This window comes from Rattus norvegicus, chromosome 3, assembly GCF_036323735.1.
Source record: "Rattus norvegicus strain BN/NHsdMcwi chromosome 3, GRCr8, whole genome shotgun sequence".
Lineage (NCBI taxonomy): Eukaryota > Metazoa > Chordata > Mammalia > Rodentia > Muridae > Rattus > Rattus norvegicus.
The window spans coordinates 99,003,987-99,031,327 of record NC_086021.1 but is presented as its reverse complement, the minus strand read 5'-3'; the positions used below and the strand labels follow the sequence as shown (position 1 = coordinate 99,031,327).

Here is a 27,341-nt window from a genome sequence, read left to right as displayed (position 1 = left end):
CGGCTAAAAAGCACTGGCTGTTCTTCCACAGCAGCCGGAGGTTCAATTCCCAGCATGTACATGGACACTCACAACCAATCATAACTTCCAGGGGATCCAATGACCTCTTCTGACTTCCCCAGGGACCAGGTATGCACACTGTGCACAGACATCCATCCATGCAGCCAAAACGCCATATACATAAAATGTTGGGGGTAAGCTCTGGAGCCCAAGATTTCAGTCTTTATGGTAAATTTGATGTTTCTGGGAGCTTAGAGATGGCAGCTTGGGGGTTGTGGTCTGCTGGGGTTCAATACTGGGCCACCTGATCTAACCAGGCAGATGGGTCAGTTTCTCTGGTTTTTAAATCATGGTAAAATGTGCCAGTTTCATTTTTTTTTTTTTTGAAATTTCATGTTAACCAGGCAGATGGGTCAGTTTCTCTGGTTTTTAAAGCATGGTAAAATGTGCCAGTTTCTTTTTTTTTTTTAGGAAATTTCATGTTGTGTGTCTTTCTTGAGGTGAGGACTCAGGAGAGCCGCTAGATCATCTCGGAAAGGTGAATGAGCACAGCAGATCCCCACTGCGTGCACCGGCACACTTGGCTAGCTCCTAAGACGACTTCTAGGCAGGTTAGTAAGCAGCACTTGCCCTGATCCACCTGTACATTGGATGTCCCTTCTCCCCGGTCCCCAACCCCTGAACTGAAGGAGGAACCTCTGAACAGAAAGGTCTCCAGATCCCTTTCCCTCAACCACTCTGAATCCAAATCCTCTTCTTAAATACTTTGAGCACCCTGACCAGAAGGTACCACCCACCTCAGCTGAGAAGGGAACAAAACTGAAAGCCCCAAGCCAGCATGGAGGGTGGCAGGAGATATGAGTGGCAGGGACTCCTAGAGGGAATGAAATGGGGGAGTTGGAGGCTCCTGGGTGAAGTGGGAGGGGGAGCTGGGGAACATATGATCAAGACAGGGCCTTTATATGTATGCAAGCAAAAGGACTTTAAAAGGACAGTCTAGTACTTTTTTAATAAAATAGTTCTGAAAGGCAGGTTTGCCACTGAATTCCCACTCTCCTTGTGTTATCTCCAAAGCCGGGAATATCCTAAGCCCATTGTTTACCATTCAGAAGGTTTCTCCAAATCACACGCAGGCAGTGCTGCACATTTTTATTTACAGAAAACACAAATAAAGCATTTCAATTTTCATTTAGCAAACTGATTCACATATTTTTGTCTTTTTTTATATCTTTTTGGCACAAAGAAATATCACAGAGGGACCCCAAGATCAATCAGAAATTTCTAAGATTCATTAGCCATTACTGGTCTAGGGGTAGACACAAGACTCAGACAGACAAGCTCACCACAAACCAAATAGAAAGAAAGTAATCCCAATTCACCTCACAGTAAAACCCTGCTCACCACCAGGCAAGGGTGTGCAGGAGGGATGGGTGCCCTGCTCCAGGGGAGGAGCAGGGAGGGGGTTGGGATGGACTCTTTTCTTAAACTGGGGGGTGTGGCCCCTTTGTGTCCATCCTATTACCTGGAGAAGACAATTGCAAAAACTACAAGCTATGTGCTGGGGTGCCTCTCGTCGTGTGCCTGTGTGCACACGTGAATGTGTGACTGGGTGCCTGTAAACATTGTCCCCATCCGCATAGAGACCCAGCAGCCTTGTGTCTAAATGGGGTGGGGGGCTGTAACCCCACATCACACGCCCTCTGCCCAGTGTTCCCCTCCAGAGACATAGTGCAAATTTCAGGGGCAGAAAGAGGCAGGAGGAAAGGGAGTGGACAAGGGCAAGAAGGATGCGCAGATGGCGTGGGAGAGGAGTAGACCCGGGGTGGGGGATTGTGTGGAAAGGACACACAAACAGGGTGGGAGAGGGAGGAGAGAGATAAGGCAACAGTTAAAAAACGGCCCGTAGTAGGTCCACATCAGCAAAACCAGAGCCACCTGCCTCCCACCCCCACCACACCCAGGTCACAAAAAAGGGCGGAAGTCGCGCTCCTCCACTAGGCTGATGGCTGGGTTCTTCAGCTCCTCCTCCGAGGTGGCCATCTTGTAGCCCAGCTGTGCCAGCACATGCTGGCAGGCGTTCTGAGCAAAGGCCACGATGTCATAGGAGAGGCGGAAGCGCCACTTCTCAGCTGTGGCTGCAGAGTTGCGCACTGTGCCGTATTTGTGCTTGCCCAAAGTGGGGTCACCCCTCGTATTGTTCTGGATCCAGCGTGCCACGTGACTGTCCAGGGGGATACCCAGGAATTCGTAGATCTCCTCTGTCTTCTTCATTGGATTCCTGGCCAGGTCCTCATAACGTACCAACATGTACTTGCCCTTGAGCCAGGAGGGCCGCATGAGGCCAGTAGACACAGAGCTAGAGAAATCCTCACACACTGTGGTCAGCTGGGTCACGTCCAGGTTGTAGGGCTTCCTCCCTGTGCCGTACCAAAGCCGCCAGAGTCGGTATGTGTCCCGGAAAGTCTCACTCCGAGAAGCTAAGATACCACGAGGGTCTCGCACCAGCTGGATGACCTTGAGATTCAACCTGGGGTCTTCCACTAGGGCCCGCAAGTCATTCACCTCAGGCACCCGCACAGTCTTGATGGCCACATGGCTGCGCTCACGACAAGCCTCAGCTGCCAAGGTCAGGTTCAGCAAGCCGCACTTACGCACACAGTCCCCCTCCTCCAGGATCAGGTCAGAGGCCCCAGGAGGGTCACACACAGGACGGGAACAGAGGACCCTGCTGGCCCCTCGGCGGAAGACCCGGTCGGTGGTGTGGTTGACCGGAGGTGGCTTGATGTAATTCTCCAGAAAGTAGAGATCACAATCATAAAGGCTCCTCAGCAGGTCCCGGCTGGCACCTAGCATGACCCTGCGGTCGGCGGGGCTCTTGCCCTGGGTGAAGCGGGGGATGAGCGTGTTCTGGACGTGGTAGAGAGGCTCAAACAGGTAGAAGACATCCATGTGCTGGTTGAAGAGCTGGCCCACAAAGGATGAACCACTGCGTGTGGTGGCCAAGATGAGGACGTGGGTCTTTCTGGAGAGGTTATAGGAGAAGGTGGGGCCCTCCTCACACAGCCGCTCTGCCAGCCCAGTTTCTGTCAGCCCAGGGCAAGTGTGGAAAGACTTGGCAGTGAATGTGCGGATGGCTGTGTACTGGATGGCAATGGAGGCCAGGGCGAGGAGGAGGACAGCCTTCCAGGAACATTGCATGGCTGGGCACCGTCATGGGGCTGCTGCTCCAAGGCACGGGGTCTGTGGGCAGAAGACAGCCAGGGGTTAAGTGCTTCCCACAGCCAAGAGCCACCATGGGATCCAGGAAAATACCCAGCCCCAACCCGGTGCTCACACAGCCCCTACCCATCACACATCCTGTAGGACCTACAGAGCACACACTCAACTGTCATCTTCTTGGTGTCTCCTGGGAGCTTCAAAGAGCTAGACAGACTCCATGAACCCCAAGAGCTAAATGAATTGTGGTTGCAGAGGCCTCCTATGTTGAGCTCTGGTTTTCCTAGCCCAGTCTACTTACTATGTCAAAGCCCAACTCCCCCAACTTCCACACTTAGGGGAGGGGGCTCAGGGAATGACTCATGCCACACCCCAACACTCCTTTGATCCCTGCCTGCATTTCCTGGATTTTAAGCATCTTCTAATCACACAGGCTGATACTCACCCTCCCAGACCATGGTCTTTTTCTATGTCCTCTTTTTACCCCTAGAGGAAGGATACACACCAAATTCCCCTCCACAAACAAATCCAGGAGAGCAGGGAGCCCTGTGCCCCATGAATTCTGAGTTGACAACAGAACCCAGCTGGACCAGGAACTGCCCACCCTGGGCCATGGCCTTTCTACCTTGCAAATGAGGAAGCCCAGCTACCTCCAGATGTGGACTTCCAGGCACCTGCAGTGTTGTGAGTCAACTGGCCTGGAGCAAGGGCAGGTTCCAGAGGCTAAGTCTCTCTGCACAGGACTCAGCTTGTTTCTGGTCCATAAAAGTGGGGGAGGGGGAGGAAGGGTATGGGAAAATGGGAAAGGGAAGCCTATGCCACGGGCTCACAATATACCCCAAGGCATGCTGCCTCAGCCACCAGAGATGCCAGGGATGCTTCCAGACTCAGTGCCAAGGAGCTCAACACTTACCAAAGGACTGCTGTAAAGGGGACCAGTGATTTGCGCTCTGCCTCAGGCCACAAAACATGACTTTTCCTGCTCCTCACACTGACTGCTATCTCAGGGCTCCAGCCGATCTAACATCACCCCTAAGCCGTGCAGCCCCAACTGTCAAACTGCAACCTCTATGTCCCACCCCTAACAAGCCATGATCCCTCTCCCCACACTAGGGCTCCTGTGGGCAGGAGCTGGCTAGCCTGTGTGCCCAAGTGTCTCAGGCCACCAGCCTAGGTGGGTTCTGAATTAGAAATGGATGGAAACAATTCTCACCTTCTGGAACTCAGCTGGTCCTGGGATGGAGGTGGCTCACCCCAGGCCTTCAGGTAGAGAAGGTCGCTCCAAAGGAACAGCTGGGGACAGGGGTCTTCTTCCAACCACATGCAGCACACACAGCAGTTACCTGAAACCAAAGGCTAATTTTACCAAGCCCAACCAAGTAAGACACCAGAGCCAGCACAACTCTAGTTAACACCTACTAAATGCTCACACAGGGCTAAGGCCTTTAGGTAAACAAACATTCACTCTGAAAGTAGGTATAACCCACAGCACAGGCAGCAGTGGCTACTGGGGCCTACCACCTGCTTCAACCAATCCCCATCTGGAACCTGTACAACCCCCCTGCCCCGGAACCTGCATACCTCCCCTCTAAGAAAACAACTCTGTTCCTCATGCTTAAGCACACTTGGCCTTCAAACAAGTACCAGATTATGTCCCAGCCCATCCACAAATCAGCACCGGAGGGACCAGAATGGAAGCATGTAAGTTTGTGAGTTCTGAGACGCAGAATGCATGGTAGGTATCCTTCTTGCCATGAGGTCCATTTATTGGTTGTCTCATGGCTGGCGTGTAAACTTGAATCCTTTGTGGACAACCTTCCCACAACAATCTGCTGTTGTCCTGGCTACTCTAGGAGACAAGTAGACCCCCAAGTCCCAAGCAAACAAGCGTTGTCATTTTGGGTACCCTGTCATCCCTTACAAACTGCTCTGGTAGGGCAGGGGCCCCCTCCCATTGCTCAGATGGAGAATTTAAAGACCACTCTATGACTTATGTGGGAAATATCAGGGACCCAAGTCCTTCTGCCTCAGGGTCAGACCAGTACATCTAATCCCTTCCTTGTCCCAAGGAAGAAAGTGGGGCTGCAGGCTCCGCTTGCCTGGGGAAAAGCACAAGGCCTCAGCCAAAATGGCCATGCCTTGGACTCTGAGGGTCCTATTTAAAGTGTGAAACACCATACTATGTGCAGAAATCAGCACCAAGTCACCACCAAGAGATAGTTATTAGAGGAAGCAGTACAGCCCAGATTCTTAGGAAGCTCTCGGTGTGATCAAAGTCACCCAATCTGGGGTTGGGAATTTAGTTCAGTGGTAGAGCGCTTGCCTAGGAAGCGCAAGGCCCTGGGTTCGGTCCCCAGCTCCGAAAAAAAAAAAAAAAAAAAGAACCAAAAAAAAAAAAAAAAGTCACCCAATCTGGACCATACCCATCCTAGCCCCTGTGGCAGATGTCTCTGCCCCATGAAGGGAAGGCTGAGGGTCGTGGAGAGCCCTCTCTACTTTTTAATCCCAGGTCCCTGACAAGTGCTTCAGGGAATACCAGCCCTCTTTCTTCAGTTGTGACAACACTAAACTCAGCTGTGTTTCTTCATAGGCATCTACAGGCGATCCAGACCAACAGGCACCACTGATGAATTGATACCAAGGGAAGTCAGCACTCCCCAGGGGCTCCTGTGTCAGTGCCACACCCTCAGGCTCAGGGGTATGGTCCCCAACCCCAACCTCAAGGCTTGGAGGTCAGCACTTCACAACCCATTTGGCAGGAAAAAAAGTTGAGGCTCCTTGGGTTACAACAGCTTTTCCAAGTTCATGCCCGAAGAAGCAGGGTGAACCAAGATCCCAGCCAAGGCTAGGTGCTCTCAAAATCATGTTCAAAGCCAGTGGTTGGGTCTGCTCCTGGCCCATCCCTTATTTCATTCCCTTTGATTTGTACAAGATAGGTTTCCTTGGGCCTTCAGCCTGCAATTCCAACTCTAAAGATAGAACACACACTGAGTTTTTCTTCAGAGGGGAACCCTCTGTCTTGCCCAGAAGGGGACAGACTGTTCGAGCTCTTTCTCCCAATTTCCCTTCCCACCCCACTTGGAGAAACTCAAGGCCAGGTCTAAGGTGAGGAGACTTTTCAAAGTTCAGCATAAGCTTGATGCCCGGCTGAGGGCCATATGCCCGCCTTCCAGGAGGGCACAGCCAGAGCTGAAATGCTCTGTTCCCCGGCCAGCCTGGCACAGCCCAGCCCAGAGCTAGCCAAGGGTCCTTGGTATGCTGGAGGCATCTGCCCTGGAAACCAAAGGCCCTGGGGCCAGGTCCTGTTGTTCCCAGGCAAACCTTGGCCTCTGCAAGAGATTTCTCAATGGCCTGGTCCTCCAAGCCAGACTTGAGGGCCCACTACCCTTTCTGGGTTTCTAGAAGCTTCTGTTATGACCTCCCTCATTGGCGGATCAAGCCTTGGGCACAGAAGCCCAGAATCCACCTTTTTGTTGGAAGACAGAGGACCTGATGACCAGTCTGGATGGCTCAGACTGCAGCTCTACGGTCAGGTTGGGAGTGGAGAATGCTGTACAGGGAAGCTGTAATTTGCAGCTAAGGGCTCAAACCTGCCTGCATGTCAGTGGCTAAGCACACACTGCCAGTTGGGCCCAAACGTCCCTGTCCCCATCTATAAAGGTGGCCTGAACAAAGTAATGTTTGTAACTGACCTGAACCATTTTTCATGCCCAACATTAGGACAAGATTCTGCTTTGTGTTTGTCAAGTGACCTCTGACACCAGCCCCATGGAACCCAGCTCAACTGTTTATCTGCTGAGAACCTTGCCTAGATCTCTGAATTTTGCTTTTTATCTTGGGGAAGCACCTCAGAGCTAGATACCTATACTCTTAGAGTCTGCTCTGACAGAGGGAGACCTCTGTAGGGCTTTGCCCACCACCCCTTCCCAAACCACTTGCCCTGCTAGAATTTTCTGTGCCTGGCTGTGGCGATGGTAGTCCTGCTTCCCTCTAGTGGGAAAAACTGGTAGTACAGCCTCCTAGCTCTTGTCTTTTTGCTGTGTTAGAAATTCAGGCCTAACAGTGAAAACAAAGGAACAACCGTGATAGAAATACGTTGCTGCAGATTGCAGTGAAGAGTGATGATGGCTTCTGAGACATGGGGATACTCTTCCTCAGCTGCACCCCAAGAGGCAAGCAGCAATAGGCAGTCTGGCTTTATCCTGACCTTTACCCCTGCACAGCCCTCACACCTCATGCCGCCCAGGCTGGAGAAGGAGTGTTGAACAGAACACCTCAAACAGGAGTGGCTTGCAGCTTCTGCCTATCCCTAGACAAGTGACACTGGGTCAAGACCTACACTTCTGTCCCTGGGGAATTCCTCTAAAACAGTAACAAGGACCTCTCTGCCTTTGGAAGATCCCACCCCATGTTCAGGTCCAGTTAAGGCTAAGTCCACACCAGACAGAGAGAACCCCTGTGGACTGTGGGAAAACTCAAGTCACTCTCCAGAAAAAGTCCATGCTCTATGTCTCTGCCACCCCCCAACAACCACAAGCCCCAGCCTGATCCCTCATCCCCACTGTCCTCAAGGACCCAAGGACCCAAGGGCTCTGCCCTTCACCGAGCCCCTCGTGCCACCCTTTGGGATCTCGGCATACCACAGCAGAGCAGCTTACCTTCCCTGTTCCACAGGCTCCTTGGAAACACAGCCCATCCTCCAGAAAAGGCTCCCTGTGCCCAGTTTTGCACACACAATTTGGATGGTTCTGAAGCTCCTGAAGGGAGGGTATAGGCTACTGCTTTACTTCACAGAAACTGGGCTCCCTCGTTACTGACCAGGCTGCCTTTCTGATTGAGGCAGAGGATGCTCATGGAAATGAGCCAAAGACAAACAAAAAACTACAGTCAAGAAAGCCACAAAACACATGTGTTCAGTTGCGCCATTGGTTAGGGCACACAACACATGAACGGCCCTTGGAACCTTGTGCACTGTGCCAGTAAGTATGGCTGTCTGGGAGGAGGAGACCCAAGAGCCTACAAAGGAGTGAGAACAGTTTGCAACAAGCTTTGAGTTTATTATCTGTGGAGATAACGGTGACCTTGTTCCCATAGAGGAGCTAGAGTGGTGTCTGAGGACAGAGTTGGCAACTGAAAACAGTCCGACACCTCAGTCCAGCCTTGAGGCTTTCTTCTTTGCCCCAGGGACACTGCTTATCAGCCTTTCTCCTTCCCAACGTTCAACGAGTCTGGTCAAGACTTCCTTGTCCTAACACGAAGCATGAGCCCTGCTCTGGTGGACATGAGGACTTGTGGTTGGCTGGAGGCTGCTGAGGTCGGACAGAACCTGCAGCAAGTAGGACCTCAGAAGGTCCTGGAAGTTCTGCAGGAAGTGGCTGAGGCTAAGCTCACACAAGTGACTTCTTCAAAATGCTCTTAAAGTGGCATGGGGAGCAGGGAACAGAGCAAGGGAACGTGAAGCCAAATATCCACTACCTGAACCAAGCCAGGACACAGGGATTCCAAGGCTCCAGCATGCCATGCCGTGCTGTGCAGACATCTGAGCAGGGGAAAAAGGACTTGGGCAGGGAGAAAGTTAGCTGGAAGGTAGCCTCGGGAAACTACGTGTTTTAACCTGTCTGGCCAGCCCTGACTGACCATCGATGTTTGTTTAAAGGCTAAACTAACAAAACAGCCAGGAGATTATTTTCCCTCTCAAGGAAAACTCCATCATGAAAATGAGGCAACAAGAAGAAAAGATTGTGAAAGTCAGCTCTAAGAGCCAAGTAATTTGTGGGCTTATGGGATAGAGCTTCCTGGCAGCCAATGAGAAACGAGAAGTAACTCAGTTACATGCTTCATGAGATCCAGGAGATAAGAGTAAAGCATCTGATCAAAAGACATTTGGCTCAGAGAGGCTGGGATCACAAGATCTCCCAAGAGGTCTCCAAAGCCACACAGCACCATGAACCCAAGATCCCACACCTCACAGAACCCCAGGACTGGTTCCCTAGGGCTGTGTGCTGGAGCAACCCTCAGAATTAGCAAAATGAAGAATACAGAGTGACCACGCAGGGATGGCAGCCAGTCCGGGGAACACTGGAAGCTTCCCTTTGGTACCAGGCCCGTGTCCACTTTAAGCTCAGTAAGGTCTACAGGTCTGTCCTGCAGGACCTGCGTGACACAGCAAGGTGGTCTATGCCCAGCCTCTGGAGCTCTGAGGCAGTACCAGACCCTCTTTTGAGCATACCCAGCAGGAACGGGTCTTAAGGACAGGGTCCTCAAGGCAGACCCAACCATACAGAGAGTCAGAGAATCCTTTATCTTTTCACCATAGACAGAGTTGAGTGAAACCTCCAGGCAGGTCATTCTAGTGCCCATGGGAGATGGCACTGACATTCATCTCAAGCCTCTGTGTAAAGTAGGTGGGCACTGGAGGAAGGATCTGCATAGGGGGGTTGGGTGAGAACCTCGCTCCAGCTATTTGATGGCTCGGAAGCCTGGAACGAGACGCTCAACCTCGGCTGGCCTCTGTCACACTGAATGAAAGAAACAGGGCTATCACAGCCGGAAGCAGGAAGCTGGAAGCCGAGGATACAACAGCTCAATATAACCTGTGTACAGGCAAGACTCATGAAAGGGTTTCCACTGGTCTAGACCACAACCCTTGGAAAAGTTCACAGGTGCGGCTTGAGTACCACGTGCAGGGCCCTCAGCTTTAAAGGAAGGAAGCAACTTCTATCCAGTGTCCGGTGGCCTGGGAGCAAAGCCCTCTCTGCTGTGGGGTGAGTGACTATCCTCCTGTGTCGACACAAGGGCCTAGTGTACAGGAACCTGAGAGGAGAGATGAGTCAGAAGGCTGGTCCCTGTCTCAGCCGGGCCAGTCTGTGGGAGGCGGAACTACTGCCCCAGCACTAGACGGAAAAGCCCTGGTTTCCTGCCCCCCTCCCCCCGCTGCTCAGCACAGCCACAGCCTGTCCAGTCAGAAAAGTACGGAGCCCCACCCACTGGATCCTGGCTTGGATGAGAGACTATCAACAGGAGCCTGAACCGCCCACAGCGACACACAGCAGGCAGCTGGCAGAGGGACCTCCCGTTTCTACATCCTTAGATCCTTATGCGTCTCCAGCCATCTGCATGAGGCCCAGCTGCCCTGTGTGTACAAGAGATGGGTTGGGACAGTGAGAGAGGATGGGGCACCAGGGATCACCTGAGTCTTGAGGCTCAAGTGGGATGGAGCCAACCTAGCGACGACAAGACCTGGATACCACAAATAGGTTTTCTCCCTGATGAGGAGCAGAAAGGCTCAAACAAGTGGGAAGCCCAGCCAGCAAAAATCAGCTAGTCTACATGCAAGGAGGATACCCATTCAATGCAATGACCCACACTCTGGTTGCAACCACAGAGTAAGCCCCAGGCCACACCTAAGGACAACCAGGACACCGGAGGGCAGATGCAGAACCAAGAAGGTCAGCCCAGATAGGCTAGAGAAGCTCATGCCCTTACCACCCACCCTCAGCCCAATCCCTACTGACAAGATCAGGTTCTGATGGTGTCACCTGCTGGGGACAGAGGCTGCTTATGGCTTCCCACCCTGGCATGTGAATGGACCTGGCTTTCTCAGTGCCTCCCAGGGTTCTCCCTTCCCTGCTGAATGACAGGAGCAAAGATGACCACAAGTGGATGTGTCTCTGTTACCTTCTGCACCCCCCAACTTGGGGCTCCAAGAGAGTTACGACCTAGAAGTTTTAACCCAGGAGTGCAACAATAGTCTGCAGCCAGAGAACTTCAGAGAATGACTTTATGACTACAAGGTGTGGACTGAATAGCAGGACTTAGTTAGGCTCAAGGCCTGGAGACTCTCTCTACACTCAGACCTCACCACCAAAGCTGGCACCAAGGACATGCCTGCATGTCTCGTTTGCTGCCTCTCGGGTAACAGAACTAGGGAGTATCACACTCTGCCCATGCTCCTGACAGGTAGAATGAGCATCTCTGGTCACTGAGGAAAGACATCCAGCATGAGGTGTAATGTACCTGTTCCCCCAGAATTCAGAACCATCACCCCAGGAGACCTACTGCAAGCTCAGAGTGCAGACAGAGCTGTGTCCACGTCACAAGCAAGACTTAGAAAGGTTATATAATAGACCAGAGAGACATCAAGTAAAGGTGACTGCCAATGAGCCTGATGTTCTGACCTCCTCCTCCTCTGACCTCAGGTGCTACAGCATACACACATCCGCATACATACATCCACATGCACACACACACAATAGATAATATGTAATGCCCTCTTTAAAGAGAGAACACTTAGATGGATGGATCACACAACTCAGATATAGTAGTGTGTGTGGTGGAGGGGTGCCCCAGTCTCCAAGCCTGCCTATCTGCCTCCCTTCCTTTTCCCTCCAGCCTCCTGCAAATTTTGGAGGCCACTTAGTTTCCCTGACCCTGCTGACCCATAGTCCAGGCCTAAGCAGTACAGGAGGGTGGAAGCCGGAACCCTAAGCCTTAGGCAACCGGACCCTCTCTGAGCCTGGCACAAAGGAAGGGAAGGTCACGCCCAGTTCTCAGGACTAAACGGAATCCAGTACAGTGACTTCTCACCTGCCTGTCATTTTCTCTATCCTGCAGGATCCTTGAAAAACAGCTCCAGGGATCCCCTCCCCAACACAGTGTGGAGCTCGGGATACCTGCACACTCAAATGTCCCAAATAACTCACAGGCACCCCACAGACTCCAAAGAAAAGCAGGACCTTGCCTTCCTCCCCATCCCCGTGAAGGAGGCCATGCTGCCAGCAATTCCCAGCTTACAGCCTTCCAGCTCTAATCAAGGAACAAACACAGAGAGAATCTCTAAACATTTAGAAAACTCAGGAACCCTGTGCCCCCACACGGCACCATGGGGATTTATAGAGAACAAATCATGCCTGACAAACTTGATAGCTTTCTTGATAGAATTACAAGACCCGTAGATGAAGGAAATGCAGGCAGGGTAATATATCTTGATTTTTAGCAAAGCATTTGATACAGCGCCTCGAGTAATCTTACAAAATTAATTCAAACAGACTTGGCCCTCAGGTCTTGTCATGGGGCCTAAAGGCAGGAGGGGCCATGTCCCAAGAGTCCTGAGTGGAGGAGGCAAGGCCACGGGCAAGGGCTGGAAGACGAAGAGTCTGGGAGCGGAGGCAGGGCTGCCCAGCCTGTGCCAGGCCAGATCTTATCTAACATCTTCATTAATGATCCTGAGAGAGGGAGTAAACAGTCCACTAATGAAATTTGCAGAGGATATTAAATTGTAAGGTGTTGTGAACACCAATGAGGATAGCAAAGTGGTCTAGCGAGACTCAAGAAAGGAGACCCCATAGCTGGCAGCGATGGACTGGGGTGGCGGAGGAAGGCAGTTACCAAGCTTCTTGGAGAGCCAAGGGTGGGGAAGAGATCTCCCCTGCCCCCAGGCTGCTGTGCAGATGAGAAGAGGTGACAGCTAGCTTAGGCTCTGGCCTGGCTGAGCGGGCAAACCCCAGGAGTTTTATTTTTGGCATCTGTGAATAGAAGAGCCAGCAGACAGCTCCTGTGCAGCTCAAGAGAGCTGGAAGGGGTGGGTGCCGGGAGTTTGGGGAACTTGAGGCAGAATTCCCCTTATAGTGGGCAGGTGAAGGAGACTGTCACTGCCAGTCTGAATCTTCCTAGGCCATTCTCCCCAGCCCACTACGCTCCCCGATGATTCTGCTGGGGTTGGCACTGTTAAAATAAACCTCTCCCTGCCCCACCAGCTGGGCAATGGAGGCTTCAACCTATCGACTGTGCTGATTCTCATTACCTGATGGGCCTGCCTCTCCAGGATCTGGGGACTGGGGCTGAGCCCTTCTCTCTGTCATGGGCTCCTTTCTACCTATATGTCTCCTGTCCTAGCCCCATGGAGTTCGGCAACCAACCCTCTCTCAGGAGGCTGAGGCAAACCCATGTGCCCTTGGAGGGCTTTGTCTTAGAAGCTTCCTGGGCAGGTAGAGTCTCAAATAAGAGCCAGGCTGCAGAGTACCAGGCTGAACAGTCCTAAATAAATCTCTATGGGATGAGAGGAGTGTCTGACTCCCGGCACGGGGTTGCCAGGGCTACGGGGGACCACTCTTCCCAAGCAGGCCAGCCCAGACAGATGTCAGACTGCCTGCTGGGAGCCAGGGGAGGGAGCCAGATAAACCCCTCCCCATGAGATAAGTAACCATAACACTCTCCCCACACACCCTGTGGTTTTGTTCTGTGCTTCACATTAATAAACTTGACCTTCGGGGTCTATTAGGTGATAAGTCTTGCAACCCTCAGTTTACAAGGAAAGAAACTGAGGCATTGATAGGTCACTGGAAGCTTGGGAACCTACCCAGAAGATCCCTGGAAGGGTCAGTTGCCTGCCTTGTAAGGGCCCCCAAGGAAGAAACCCTTGTGTGGAGAGAAGCAGCCTCCCCTCCGGAGGCCAGAACCTGTCTTACTCATCTATCTTTCCCACCAAAGGGAGTTGGTCCAGCTCCATCACACTTGTGGAGCCTGATTTTACTGTATGGTTCCCTCCCCCTCCCAATGCCTCACTACATCGAGTCCTCTGAACAAGTCTGTTTCCATGGAAACCATACAGTGACTCAGGGCTTCGGGACCTTCTCTGAACCAGATTATGACTGTCAAGCGTTCCCTCCTCAGCACCAATTCAGACTCTCTGTATAAGGCTGGGGCTCAGCAAATGGGCAAGAGGGGCCTGGGGGCGGGGCATACAAACCAGGCCTCACTCAGAACCTGACACCCAGGGCTCCTGGGAGAGAGGACAGAGAATCTAAACCCACACCTTGAATCAGAGCCTACACTGAGCAGATGTGTCATGGGGGCAGGGTAGGAGGAGGTGGGCTAACTTAGGATACTCAAAAGGAAACCATCAACCCAAAGCCTCACAACCACTCAGCAAAGAGGGAAATTTGGATTTGGAGTTGAGGAGGGGGTTCTGCTCTGAGATGAAGAAGCAAGTCAGAAGCAAGGTGTTAGGGGAAGGAGAAAGGTGCGCGATCTCAAAGCTCCAGCAATATTGGGAGGATAATGAGCATGGCTTCCTCTCACTTGCACACCCCTCCTCTCTCCACAGCTTCTGTGACCGGGACTGCTGGTCTTGAGCCAACTCACCCACCAAGATCAAGGATCAAGGAGGACAGCAAGCAATGAAAGTTTGCAGTGCCAGCCTCCTGCAGGGGTCCAAGACCCAAGGGCAAACCTACCCCTCCCTTCCTCAGCAGCTCCCTAAAGACCCAAGAGGGCGGGGAATAGACTAGGTTGGAAGCTTGATACCTCCCTGGTGAATCCAGTGTGTGAGTCATGAGGATTGAAGCACTTTGAAAAAGAAACAGGGTCATCACGATGCCTAGAAGTGTGGCAGCTACTGAGGACTGGAGCCTGGGAATTGCCTGCCAGGTAAGAGCTCTTTGTGAGACAGCCGGGCCCCATCTAAGGGGCTAAGGAACCCGAGAAAGTAGCCCCCTGGCCTATGAGTCCATCTCTATCTGCCTCTTACATCCACTGGTAGCTTTGCTTTCCCAAACGGCCCCTAGTTCCTTGCCCAGCCAGCATGCTTGTCTCCTGCCACCATCATAGGTCTCTTCTGTCCCTAGGCTCCTGAAGATGGTGGGCTGAATTCCTGTCCCTGTGTGGACATGCACCTGCTCCCCATCCCGGTCCCAGCCTCAACGTCTCAGTGGTCAGCTATAACATCCCTGGCACCTGAACCCCAAAAGCCTTGGTGTCCAGAAGCCTCTTGCTTAAACGGTTGTTAAGCCCATCCGGAAGCGGGCACTAAGGAATGTAATCTGAAAAAGGAGCAGACCTAGAATAGAGAGAGGTGGCATGGTGAGGTACCTGCAATCAGGCCAAGGTGCCACCCTAGCAGGACCTTGAGGTCTTACCTTCCTTCCTCAGTTAGCTTGGCCTTTTAACCCATGGAAAGCTAGGGCCACTGTCTATTGATACTGTAAAGTCAAACACTGTGTCCCTCCCTGAACCCTGAGAGAAGCTGACCACCCCATATCCTACTCAGAGAGGAGCTAGGATTGTTTTGGCCTCGCGTGGGAGAGCTCTGCACTGTCCCCCCTACTAAGGGCCCAGCCCATCACCAGCATGGTAGAAGCCAATACAAGACCGAGTCTAGAAGCAAGAAGCCTGGACAGCGCTTTGCCTCAGGGTGTAAGCACTGTTGGAAAGTTAGAGGAGGCACAGGGTCTCTGGCAGCCTCTGCGGCGTCTAGCAGACTGTTACACGATGAACCGGGAGCAGACACCCAAGCGCGTTCCGCAGCAGAAAGGGAGCCCCGGGCTGACGCTCATCCCAAGTTTGCTGCCCTCGCCAGAGGAGGAGGTCAGGGGCGATCCTGGAGCTCCCGGGAGGGCTACCAGCCCCGGTCAGCCCCTCCCAGAGCCCAGCACTCTGCGGTCCCCGGCCACCGCCTCCGCGCACTGCCCGGAGACACCGGCCCCGAGCTAGGGGCGTCTCCCGCCGCGCCCGCGCCCCTCCCGGCTGCTGCGGTGCAGTCCGCTCCCGCCTGCCCCGGGGCCCGTGGGCCCGGCTGATACCTGGTGGCCTGCGCGCCCGGAGCCGCTGCAGCGCCCAGCGTCGGCTCCATCCTCGGTCTGGAGTCAGGCTCGCCGGGGGCCCGCGGGTGGTGGTGGCGGTGGCGGAGGCATCCTCCTCCTCCTCCTCCCGCGCCCTGTTTCTCGGCCTCCCTCCTCCCGAGCCTCTTCCTCCGCCTCCGCGCGTCCCTCACGGGCCCCTCTCCATGGCCCGGGGGCGCTAGCCCCGGGTGGCTCGCTCACCACAGTGTTGTCTTTTCCTGAGCAGAGAAAGAAAGATGAGAGAGAGAGAGAGAGAGAGAGAGAGAGAGAGAGAGAGAGAGAGAGAGAGAGAACGTGGGCCAGAGGGGCGCAGGGTCAGGCACCGGGACCCCGAGCACTGCAGCCCCAGGCTCCGGAGGACAGCAGCAGCCACGGAGGCCGGAGCCTCACGGAGTACCCTCCTCGAGTCCCCGAGCCGAAATCGGCGGTGGCCGCTTCAATGCCGAGCTAGCCGGTGGCAGGCGCTGCGGTCCCGGCTCCACCCCCAGCGCCGCCCGCCCCCTCTCCGCCCGACCCCGTCAGCGCGCGCCCTCCCGCCCCCCGCGCAGCCCAGGCGGGGAGCGCTGGGACACCGCTACTAGCAGAGCCCCGAAGCCAACCCACCGGCCGGCCGAGGCAACCACGCCCACCCCAGAGTTGAGGGGGCCAGGCGGCTGGAGCACCGGTATCTCTTGGCCTGTCCTCTCCCCTGCACCCCAGACTAACGAAGCATGGCTCTATCCACACAGCCAAAGCCTCTGGACACCCAAGTCTGGCTACAGATCCAACCAGACTCTGGCTCCCTTTGCCCAGCCAGGGCAACCAAAGACTCCTAAATCCAGAACTAAAGTCTATATTCCACTACATACCCCTCCCCCCTGCTTCTCTTCCTTCACCCACAACTAAAGAAATGTTTCACTTGCCAGATCCTGTCATCCCTTTTCAGTGGGGCCTGGGCAGAGCTGGCGGGTTAGTCGGACACTAGAGTTCCTTTGCCCAGTCTCTCGCCAGTCCCTTCCTCCTAGGCTGCATCTGTCTTCCCAGGTAGAAACCAGTCCACAAGCTGCACTTGTGGGATCAGAACAGCCACAAAGCCCTGGCACTACAGTGGTCCTTCCTTCGTCCTCTGCACAAATATTGACTGAGCATCTCCTGCATGTCATAAGCACCAAACACTTGCTAGTGACAAGAGAAACATACCCCTGAGCCCTCAGTGTGGCCTGGAGGAAAAACAGAGTAAGCCAGCAGAGGAATGTCTGTGGCCCTGAGCTGGATCCTGACCTGTTTCCACCTGAAGATGCGTAGGTGTGTTGCAGAGCTCGGAACAGGAGATTGTCCGTAGGCAGTGGTAGATTTCGTCCAAGTGATGGTCCAAAGGAGTGGGCTTCTGTCTCCGCCATCTCTTAAGTCTCCTAGAATCATTTCCACAGTCTGTCCATCTGTCACTCCTGCTACAACAGGAGTTTTTAAAATGAGGTTATATTCACCTGGAGTTTCCCAGGGCAGAGGAGCCCTTGTGGGTCTGCTGTGTGACCCCAGGATGCAGCCCCTCTGTGCCTCGGTTTTCTCACAGGGAAAGTGGAGATGCTTTTTCTGATCTCCTAGAACAACAACTACATGTTAGCTGTTGGTTTGGAGTGATGTTCATTTGCTCACTACAAAGAGAATAATGTCTAGACTTCTCTGGGAGACCTCAAGAGGCGTATCTTCAGAGAAGTCTCCACGAGGAACCAAAGGACATGAAGGCCCCTGCTCCAAGGGTCCCAGTAGGCCACGTGGCCATTTGTCTTGGTTACAGTTGCCAACTCCTAAATATACACTCCTGTCCCCCGCTACCTCCTCAGAGAAGGCAGTGACATCCACTTTCCTGATATCCCTGAAGCAGCAGCTGAAGCTGCAGCTCTACACAGGAGCTCCCCCTGCGGCCACGGCTGTGGGCCAGTCCTCAGCCCTAGCACCAGAGTGGCCGCATAGGTTCAGTCACCTGCTCACCCTCGTGGTAAGTGGCTGTGTTTTGAAATGGCCACGGAGAGAAAGCTGGTCTTGCAGGAGCACTCCAGGTTTCAGACCCCTCTCGTTTGTCCATGAACAGCCTGGCTTCCATCACCCTGGATGAACCAGAACTGTCTCTTTGACCTAGGTTAATCCCAGCCTGAATCTCAGTTACACCAGAATAGTCAGGGCTTAGAGGCTTCCCTATCTCCCACTCTCTGGTCCCAGAAAGTCATTTTTCAAACTCTGCTATATTTTGGATGGAGAGGACGGTGAGGTTAAAATGTAAAGAGGGAGTGGAATTGGGGAAAATACATTTAAACTCTGAAAATAGACAAAGACCTGGTCTCAGAGGTACCGTGATTCTGTTTCCAGTTACCATGTTTCTTAGTTGCCTACCATGTGCAAGGAAGGCACTGTGGTAGGTGCTGTCAGGGAGGGAGAAGCAAAGGCTTTGTGCTCGGGAAACTAGAAAGTTTGGCTACTGCACAGTGACACAGCAAATAGTCACGGGGGAGGGGGACAGGGGAGAGGGGCTGGAGGGGCGCCTCAGCCATTAAGAGCACATGCGGCTTTACAGAGGCCTCTTCAGTTCTCAACACCCATGTTGAACAGTTCACAAGTGCCTGTGGTTCCTGCTCCAGGGGGATCTGATGCCCTCTTCTGGCCTACATTCACACACACAGACACACGCACACATAGATATACGTAAAACAAATGTTAAAAAAACAAAAAACAAAAAAACGAAACACAACTTTAGAAAGAATTGAACATTTGAATTTTTCTAAGTGGCCTGGGAAGCCAGGGGAAGGAAGATAAAATAAAGCCTTGGAGGAAAAGCCTTCCTTCCGGAAGAGTTTCCTGGAGGAGGAGGAAACTCCAGGAACTGCAGCTGTGGATGGACAGGTCACACAAGGCAAGAGAGGAAACAGCAACCAGCCTGACCCTTTGGTGGTGGGTAAGAAGGCTGTAGTAATGGCTGATGCCCAGGCTCTTCACCCCACCCCCGAGCAAGCCAGGCACTGAGCTGTTCACCTCATGGAGAACATTTTGTTGGATCCTCAAAAGTGGCCTGATGTGGCAGGAATCGCCATCCCTTCTTTAAGGACTAAGGAGTCCTGTGATTTGCCCAGTTTGCAGAACTGCTTAGCTACACAGTAGCCGAGCCAGGGCATCCCACAGGGGCCACACTGGACCAGCCTGGCTCAAGGACAGACAGAATGCCAGGTGAGCTCGAGGGTAGGACTTTTCAGAGCCCCCAAACATAGATGCTTCCTTGAATAGAGGCCCCTCGGTCTCCCAAGAACTCAAAACTAGGCATTTCCTCCCCTTCCCCAGCATTCTGGTCTCAGAGGCAACTGGAAACGTGTTAAGGGATTTGGGGTTCTGGCATTGTGGCACTTTAATCCCTTTCAAGGGTCCATGTGACGGTCAGGGCCACCTTCCTTGTTATTTCAGTCTGTTCTGGGAAATTGATGACCCAGGCTTTGACTTAGGATGTGCAGGAAAGGTCCTCCATTTCATGTCTCCCTGGGACAGTGACAAGACTACAAGCCTGTAGAAGGTGACTCCCAACGGTCTCTGGAATCCAGGCACAACAGCTTCAGTGCCTGTAGAGAAAGTCCTAACCAGACCACCCTGCACAGGGTAGGTAGGCCCAGCAGGCCCTACTCCACTGGGCAGGGGAAAGGACCCCTGCAAAGGAACGTCACTCCGTGAGAGCCTGATGGAGAAACTGGGGTTCAAAGCATGCAAGTGACTTACCTAAGGCTACACGGGGGTGCATTTAGCTTCAAGTCTGTAGCTTCCTGAGAGACCAGGCTCATACGCTTTTTGCTTCTGCCTCTGACCCACTTCAGATGTGTTCCCTTTCTGGATAAATTGGAGGGAATGTCTCCATGGCTGGAAGGGAACAAGTATTTGAACCTTACCTGTGACTGCACACTTGTTAGACCCCCCACATTGTAGCATGTGATTGTTCCCTCTGCTTCTCTGCAACCAGAGGTTGCCAGCCCTGGTGAGCTCGTAGCTTCAACAGGACACACCAGCGCTAAACGCTGAGCCCACAAAGTCCTCTAGATGGGGTCCCTTGAAGTGCCTCCCCGCTGTATGCATAGAACTGTGAATTCTTCAGAGGGACATTGTGCTGTTCCCAGACCAGCAGATCACCAGCCACCACCACTAGCCATCTGTTGTGTTCTTTGCTCCTGCAGAGGAGGCTGGAAGGGTGGGTCTCCCTTCCCCCAAGATGCAGAAAAATTACCATCTTCCCAGTGCCTTGTGGCACAAAATGACAATACTATATTAGTCTCTAGTGACCGTGGTAAACATGTGTCCTGCTGGCAACTCTAACCTCTAACCCCTGGACTCAGGTCAGGCTGAGGGGCCCAGGACAAAAGTCCTTCTCTCTCTGGACTGTTTTGTTCCTATAAGCCACTCCAGAAGAAAGTCCCTTCCTCCCCAGTTACAGATCCAAGTCCCCCAGGGAGAAGAGAGGAAGCCACCAAATCCTGAAAGGGAGGGAACAGAGAAGTTAGAGGGTTTGCTCTGGTCAGGAGCCAGACCGAGATTTGAACAATCATCTTGTGACACACTTGTTACTGAACAGCTCCCAGCTCCACACCACCCTCAGAGGCTCTTGGCTTCCCGGAGTCTGATAGGGAAACAGAAGTAGAGCCTTCCACACGGAGGATCAGGAAGAGCAGGCAAGCTCCAGGCTCTACCTTCCTTCCTTTGACCTAATGTGGTCCAGAAAACTCTTGCCAAGGTAAGTGGTACTGGAATCCCTTAAGTTTCCAAAGGAAGGAGAGGTTGGAGAAAGCCAAATGTCCACTTCCTTCTGAGGAATAGGCCTGCCCCCGCCATGCTTTGAGGAAAAGCCTTTTCTAGCCCACTTTGCCAGCCCTTGCCACTCTTGGCTCTGTGGCCCAAGTGAAGATTCAGAGGCCTGGGTAGGGATAAGTGTGCTCTTAGGACTCAGAGCTTGATTCCCAAGGGCTACTCCACAGAATTGCAGCAGGGGAAAAATCGCTGCAGACCTGGGTCCAGCTCATTTAAATAGGCTCATCACCACCACCACCACCGCCTCCACCTCCACCATCACCTCCACCAATACAACCTCCACCTCCACCACCACCACCACAACAACCACCTCCACCTCAATCACCTCCAGCAAAACCACTACCTCCACTTGAACCTCTACCCAACACAAGCTCCACTTCCACCTCTACCACCTCCACCACCTCAACCACCACAACCATCACCTCCACCTCCTCCTCAGCCACTACCACCTCCACCACCTCAACCACAACCGCCACAACCACCACTACCTCAACCACCTGCACTACAACCTCCACCACCACAACCACAACCTCTACCTCCACCTCCACCACAATCACTACCACAAGCTCTACCACCACCACCACAACCATTATCTCCACCACCACTACCACCACCTCCACCCCCTTCACGACCTCCAACACCTCTACTACCTCCACCTCCACCACCTCCACCTCCAACACCACCTCCACCAACTTTACCACTGCCTCCACCACCTCCACCACCTCCACCATTTCCAACACCTCCACTACCTCCGCCTCCACCTCCACCTTACAATCTCTACCTCTACCTCAACCTCCACCACCACCAATTCCACCTCCACCAACACCTCCAACACAATCTCCAACTACACAACCACCACTACCACCACAACCTCCATCTCTACCTTCCCCTTCTCCTCCACCACCACCACCACCAACAAGACTAATACCAACAACACAAGCCCCAGCTCCACCACCTCCACCAAAACCATCACCTCAACCACCACCACCTCCACCACCACCACCACAAACTCCACCTCCACCACCACCTCCAACACAACTTCCACCTCTACAACCACCTCCACCTCTAACACAACCTCTACCTCCACCTTCCCCTCCTCCATTTCCACTTCCACCTCCACCACAGCCTCCACCTCTGCCACCAGCACCACCACCTCCACCTCCACCATACCTCTACCTTCACCTCCACAACCACCACCACCACCACATTCACCTCTACGTCCACCTCCACCTTCACAATCTCCACCTCTACCACTACAAACAACAACAACACCAACACCACCTTCACTTCCATCACTACTACCAACACCAACACCAAAATCTCCACCTCCACTGCCTAACCTTCAACAACATCACCTCCACCTCCTCCTTTACCACCACCTCCAACACAACTTCCACCTCCACCACCACCTTTAACACCTCTACCTCCATCTTCCCCTCCTCCTCCACCACCATCACCACCTCCACCAACATTACCACCACCACCACCACCACCAAAATCTCCACTTTCACCACCACCAATTTGACCTCCACCACACCACCTAACTCCATCACCACCACCACCTGAACCACCACCACCACCACAATCTCCACCTCCACTTCCACCAATTCTACCTCTACCTTTACCTCCACCACCATTACCACCACCTCCACCAACAACAACAACACAACTCTACCTGCACCACCATCACCACCACAAGCTCCACCACCACCATCACCCCTTTATCACCACCACTGCCACCACCACCACCACTACCATTATCTCCACCTCCACCACAACCAACACCTCCACCACCTCCACTACCTATACCTCCACCTCCACCACCTTCACTTCTACCACCATCTCCACTTCCACCACCACCTTTACCACAACCTCCACCTTGACCTTCCCCTCCACCTTCTCCTCTGCCACCACCACCACCTCCACCTTCACCTTGACCACAATCTCCACCTCTACCTCTACATCCACCGCCACCAACTCCACCTCCACCTTCACCATCTCCACCACCACCATCACCACCACCTCCACCTTTACCACCACCACCACTACAAGCTTAACTTTTACCTACACTTACACCTCCACCATGTCCAGCACAACTTCCACCACCACTGCTTCCACCTCTACCACCACCCCCTCCTCCTGTTCCTCCTCCTCCTCTTCCTCCTCCTCTTCCATCACCATAATTATTTATTTGACACCAGAGCCAACTCCTGAGAAACTGACCTCAGAGTCCTGAGGAGGCAAACACTCTGATACAAGACAGCAAAGTCTGTAGCCCTGCAACCCTGTCCCTTACTAATAACAAGATGACACTGTCATTGTCTCACGGGCCCTGAGGTTAAGAGGGGGGCAAATAGCAGAAGAGGAAGATTATAGACTACAGTTAAAATTCTCCTGTAAGTAGTTTTCAGGCCTCTATGGGGCTTTTCCATTGTTAATAGAGGCTGACCCCAGGGGAAAGACAGGCACCTGGCCCCAAGGCTCCCTCCTCTGCTCCTGCCACTGTCCCAGATGCGACCCTTCAACACAGAGCATGCAGTACAGCTCAGAGCTTGGCAAGTGCCAGAGAGCAGAGGCTGGGGGGATAACCTGCTGCAAGCCCTGTGGACAAGGCCTTACTAATGTGGCAGAGATAGAAAGGAAGCTACAGTATCCAGGTCCAGAGAATAGCTCAAGATCTTATTCTGGGACTATCTGAGGTCACTGTGAAACGCTAGGAATAAGAAGAGCTATCTAGAGTAGTCACTGACTTCCTTGCACCACAAGCCCTCAGCAAACCTGATCCTTGTCTGATAGGCCCAGGTCTAATACCCCTCCTTAGCCTCTGGCCTGTCCCTGTCCACTCTTCCCTCCTACCTGCTTGTCTGTCCACCTCCAGCATCTCTCACCATCCCCCTTGCTCAAGGGGTTTGACACCTTCCGGTCCCCACTTCCACCTTGCAGCAAGCCCTCAGCTGGGCTTGAGAAGGTTGGAGGCACTTCTGCACCATTCTCTGTAGGCAGGGGCGACAGGCAGGCAGGAATAGGCATTGCCTTTAACAGGCAGGAATCCACAGGGGAAGGCCAGGAGACAGAAATAAAGGGCCATTTCCGAAGTCTTGCTCAGGAATCTTCCTCAAAGTGGCCTGGAGTGCCCGTCCGAGAGGCTTCCTGAAGGAGAAAAGACATGGCAGTGGAGGTCTCTATAGACTCTTGCCTCCGTGAGACCCTCACTGGAACTGCCCACACTCATCCCAGGAGAGAGGCCAAAAGCAGATATCCAGAGCCAATGTCTCTTACTTGGACTGCAGCCTCTTATCTCAAGGTACCCCCTTGGGGGCCATTATCTGCCCTGACGCCGGGGAAATAAGGCAGTGTGGAGTATGGTGGGCACCTCTTCCCTTCCCCTCAGGCCAGGAGGAGCTCAGACTCTGTCCCTTCCTCAACTGCAACTTCACCCTCCTCACCCAACAAAAACAAGACCTAAAGGGTCCAAATGTTCTCCATCAGATCCAAGGCCTAGAGATGCCTGGAAGGCTGGAAAAGACCTACTATGTGCAAATCTGTATAAGCAGTGAGTGCCACAGACTAAAAAGATGTCCAGGAATCCAGGGTGTAATACCTAAGACACCCATCAAGGACATCTTCCATTCCTGAGTCTTTAGGGTTACTGGGAGGCTCTTCCAACCAATCCCTGAGATCAGATTACATCAATGCCATCCAATCCAGTCCCCACCATGGCTGCAGTAGCTTAGGAAATAGTAGGCATGTAGTCATACCAGGAGCAGGTCAGAATCATTCCCTTCCTCTCTCTGAAGAATAGGTCAGGGATGGCCAGCTCTTGGTCAGAAGACTGAGGTCACTTCTCCCACTGGACAGCCCAGGCCTAGTCACTGCCACACCTGCAGGGCTCTGGGAGCCCAGCCCAGGAACAATGGGGCCATTCACACCACCCAGCCTGTGCGTAGTGACCCCATTGGTCTGCCTTGGTGGCGAGACAGTGCATTAAGTATGTTCACTTTGGGAGGTAGGGGCGGGGCACCTAGAACCAAAGAGCACAAGCAGAGACAACAGAAGGAGCACCAGGCAGGGATTTATAAGAACACCAATCATCTTTATTGAGCAATTACTGTATGCATGCATTACCCTCACAACAACCTGTGGTTGAGTCCCAGGATAACACCCCAATACTATTTGTTGTTGCCAGGGACCCGTGCGTGCTAGGCAAGCACTCTACCACTGAACTACATCGCCAGCCCTTACACCACATTTTAAAGAAAAGAAAACAGAGGCGACAGTGACTTCTACACAGCAGTCTTAACTAGGAAGAAGCAAAGGGGGTCTTTCTGAGACCCCATCCTTAAAGATTGCAACCAAATGGGTGTGCATGTCTGCAGAGGTCCACTGTGTGGCCCACTGAAGATCCTGGCAAAATAGGAAAAACACAGTCTAAGTTGCTGCCATGAGATGGAACTTTTTCCAGCCGCAAAATTAAATTTCCAACAAGGAAGTACTTTGGATCCTCACACAAGTCTCCCAAAATAGTCCATTAAGGGGAGAGAACAGCATGCAAGAGGTTCTGTTCCAGGGAAATGTTCAGGCACATATTCTAACGTACCATCTCTACCTGTCTGCGTGTGTGTGTAGATCACCTCCACATAGACCTACAGAAACCACGTCTGCTCTGGGGAGAGGCGCCTGGCTCGAGACAGAGGCAGGAGGAAACATTTCCACAGGACCAGCTTTTGCCTCACCCTTGGGAGCAAATCACTTATTCAAAAATGAAAGGAAATTAAAACAAGCGATTAGAGAGCCTGGGCTGCAAGTTCCCAGCTATTATTTCCAATGGTTTTTGTAGCCCATATCGTCACACAAGCCCTTCTGGTTATCGCCACTCCAACCCCCCTCCCCACAGCTGGCTGGGCTGACCCCCGCTCTAGACTCTCCAGGACCCACCTGTGACCGGGAGATGGACCAGGTTGAAGCACCAGAGCAGGTACAGACCTCATAAAGCTGAGCACCCTAGATGCCTGTGCGAGATGTGTGCTGTAGGATGCTGATAGTCATCTGCTTTTCCAGCCGGCAGTGGACTCCCCAAGCCCAGTGGCTCAAAGGCCGCATCTCTGCCTCCTCCCTGGTGTCTGCAGACAAACCCCAGCTAATAGTGGTCTGGGCCTGGGGACATTCCAGAAATCCAGGCTGAGAGGCTTATAGGAAACTGTCACCTAAGCTGAGAGACCCGACATGAGAGTAAAGGCTGAGAGGCTTTAGCCGACCAACAGCTAAGCACACGGCTTTTTGAAAAGATCAAGTGTGACTCACTGTCCCGAGTTCAAACCCCGCTCCCACCAATGTCCTGGCCTTCAGACCCTAGACATCCATTTCCTTGCACCTGCTTTCTTATTTCTAGTAAGAAGACAATGACCTACTGTCTATTTGAACGGTTGTGCGGAGAACTGAGTCAGCGTGACCCCTAATCCCTGAGCCTAAAGCAGAGTACATGTGTCCTAAAAGAAACCCCAGCCAGCAATAGGGTCTTTCCATCAAGTTCTGGAGAGTAACCAGGAGCAGTAGCCTGTAAAGTTTAGGGGTGTACAGGATCTCACCAGCCATTTATGCCCCTGAGCTTTTTGTGTGTCAGCCTGAGGCATGTAGTAGCGCCATTGTTACTCCCGTATAAGGTAACTCCATTGAATGTGATCAGCCAGCTTCCTGATCCTGCCAGATGGCCTGTCTCCCCCGCCATGACAGACTTCTAGCCCCTCTGGAACCATAAGCTAAAATAAATTCTTTCATCCTTTAAAAAAAAATGAAAGAAATTAATCAATCCCAGGAGAAAGCTCTGGAGCTGGAGTTTTCTTCATTAAGCCACTAAGAGCCTTTGTTAAACAAGGACTGGGCCAGGCCAGCCTAGACCATAATCAGAACAGAGTTTTGTTTTTTGTCTTTTAACAGTTTACAAAACATGCACCTCTTCCTGAATCCATGACTGGGTGCGTCCCCTGGGTTCCCCCTCTCCACTCCACACATACACGTGAGAGTTGTCAGGAAAGTGAAAGTCACAGAGCTGAGTAGCTCTGGGTCAAAAACCTATCTCTAAGCATCTGAGAGAAACTGAGCGGAGGAGCGTGGCAGTCCTGAGCTCCGGGAAAGGCTCCTGCCCTGTCGCAGCAGTTACCCTAATCACCTTCTTTATCCCACAGAGCCCTCGAGGCTTTCAACTTCTGCAGGCAACCTGCCACTGAGACCCGCAGACGTGGGCTGGGCTGGCCTAGAAGCCAAGTTGTGAACCTCTGAGTTTCACACAGAGATGAACTACTGTCTGAATATGGATTCTTCAAAGACTCTGAGCAGTGGTGCCAGTAGACAGAAACTCCTCTTCCTCATCTGTCCCCACTACCTTGCCCTAAGACCCAGCCCACTGCCTGGAGCCCTCCCTCAGCCAACACAAAGGATCATCAATTCAGCTCAGAGGCGACGAGCAGGCACAGAAGAAATCAGAATGAACCAGTAGCAGCCCCCACCTTCAAAGAACTGAATGCCAGTATAGTAGGCGTGCTGGGTTGGGAGTAGACACAGTATGTTAGGGGCCAGGCAAGATGATGGCAAGTACTGGATCTAAGGGGGAGCTGAAGACCATGGAATTCGGAGGGACAGATTCAGGAAGGGGATCTTCTGGAGACTTTATCCTGCTCCCCCTCACACACACACACCACC

General features: G+C 52.8%; 1 protein-coding gene and 1 long non-coding RNA gene across 6 annotated transcripts; one reads left to right on the top strand and one right to left on the bottom strand.

Moving 5' to 3' along the window:
• Positions 1–1,113: 1,113 nt before the first annotated feature.
• Positions 1,114–27,341, bottom strand: Chst1 (carbohydrate sulfotransferase 1). 5 transcript variants are annotated; one of them, XM_017591562.3, is made up of 6 exons: positions 23,502–27,341; positions 17,300–19,706; positions 17,094–17,224; positions 15,795–16,051; positions 4,430–4,559; positions 1,135–3,240 (listed from the first exon to the last, which is right to left on the bottom strand). In XM_017591562.3, the coding sequence occupies exon 6, from the start codon at positions 3,196–3,198 to the stop codon at positions 1,963–1,965; it is 1,236 nt and encodes a 411-aa protein (XP_017447051.1). In that variant the 5' UTR covers positions 3,199–3,240; positions 4,430–4,559; positions 15,795–16,051; positions 17,094–17,224; positions 17,300–19,706; positions 23,502–27,341; the 3' UTR covers positions 1,135–1,962. The 5 variants fall into 5 exon arrangements, with proteins under 5 accessions (NP_001011955.1, XP_017447051.1, XP_017447049.1 ...); XM_017591560.3 differs by having other exon boundaries at positions 17,094–17,260; positions 19,569–19,706; XM_063283298.1 differs by lacking the exon at positions 15,795–16,051 and having other exon boundaries at positions 17,094–19,706.
• LOC120101598 (uncharacterized) lies at positions 13,979–16,739 on the top strand. Its single transcript, XR_005502286.2, has 2 exons — positions 13,979–14,643; positions 14,841–16,739. It is a non-coding gene; the product is annotated as an uncharacterized LOC120101598 (long non-coding RNA).

Excerpts from the sequence above, each read along its gene's own strand:
- Chst1 (XM_063283298.1), bottom strand. The coding sequence starts at position 3,198 with ATGCAATGTTCCTGGAAGGCTGTCCTCCTCCTCGCCCTGGCCTCCATT.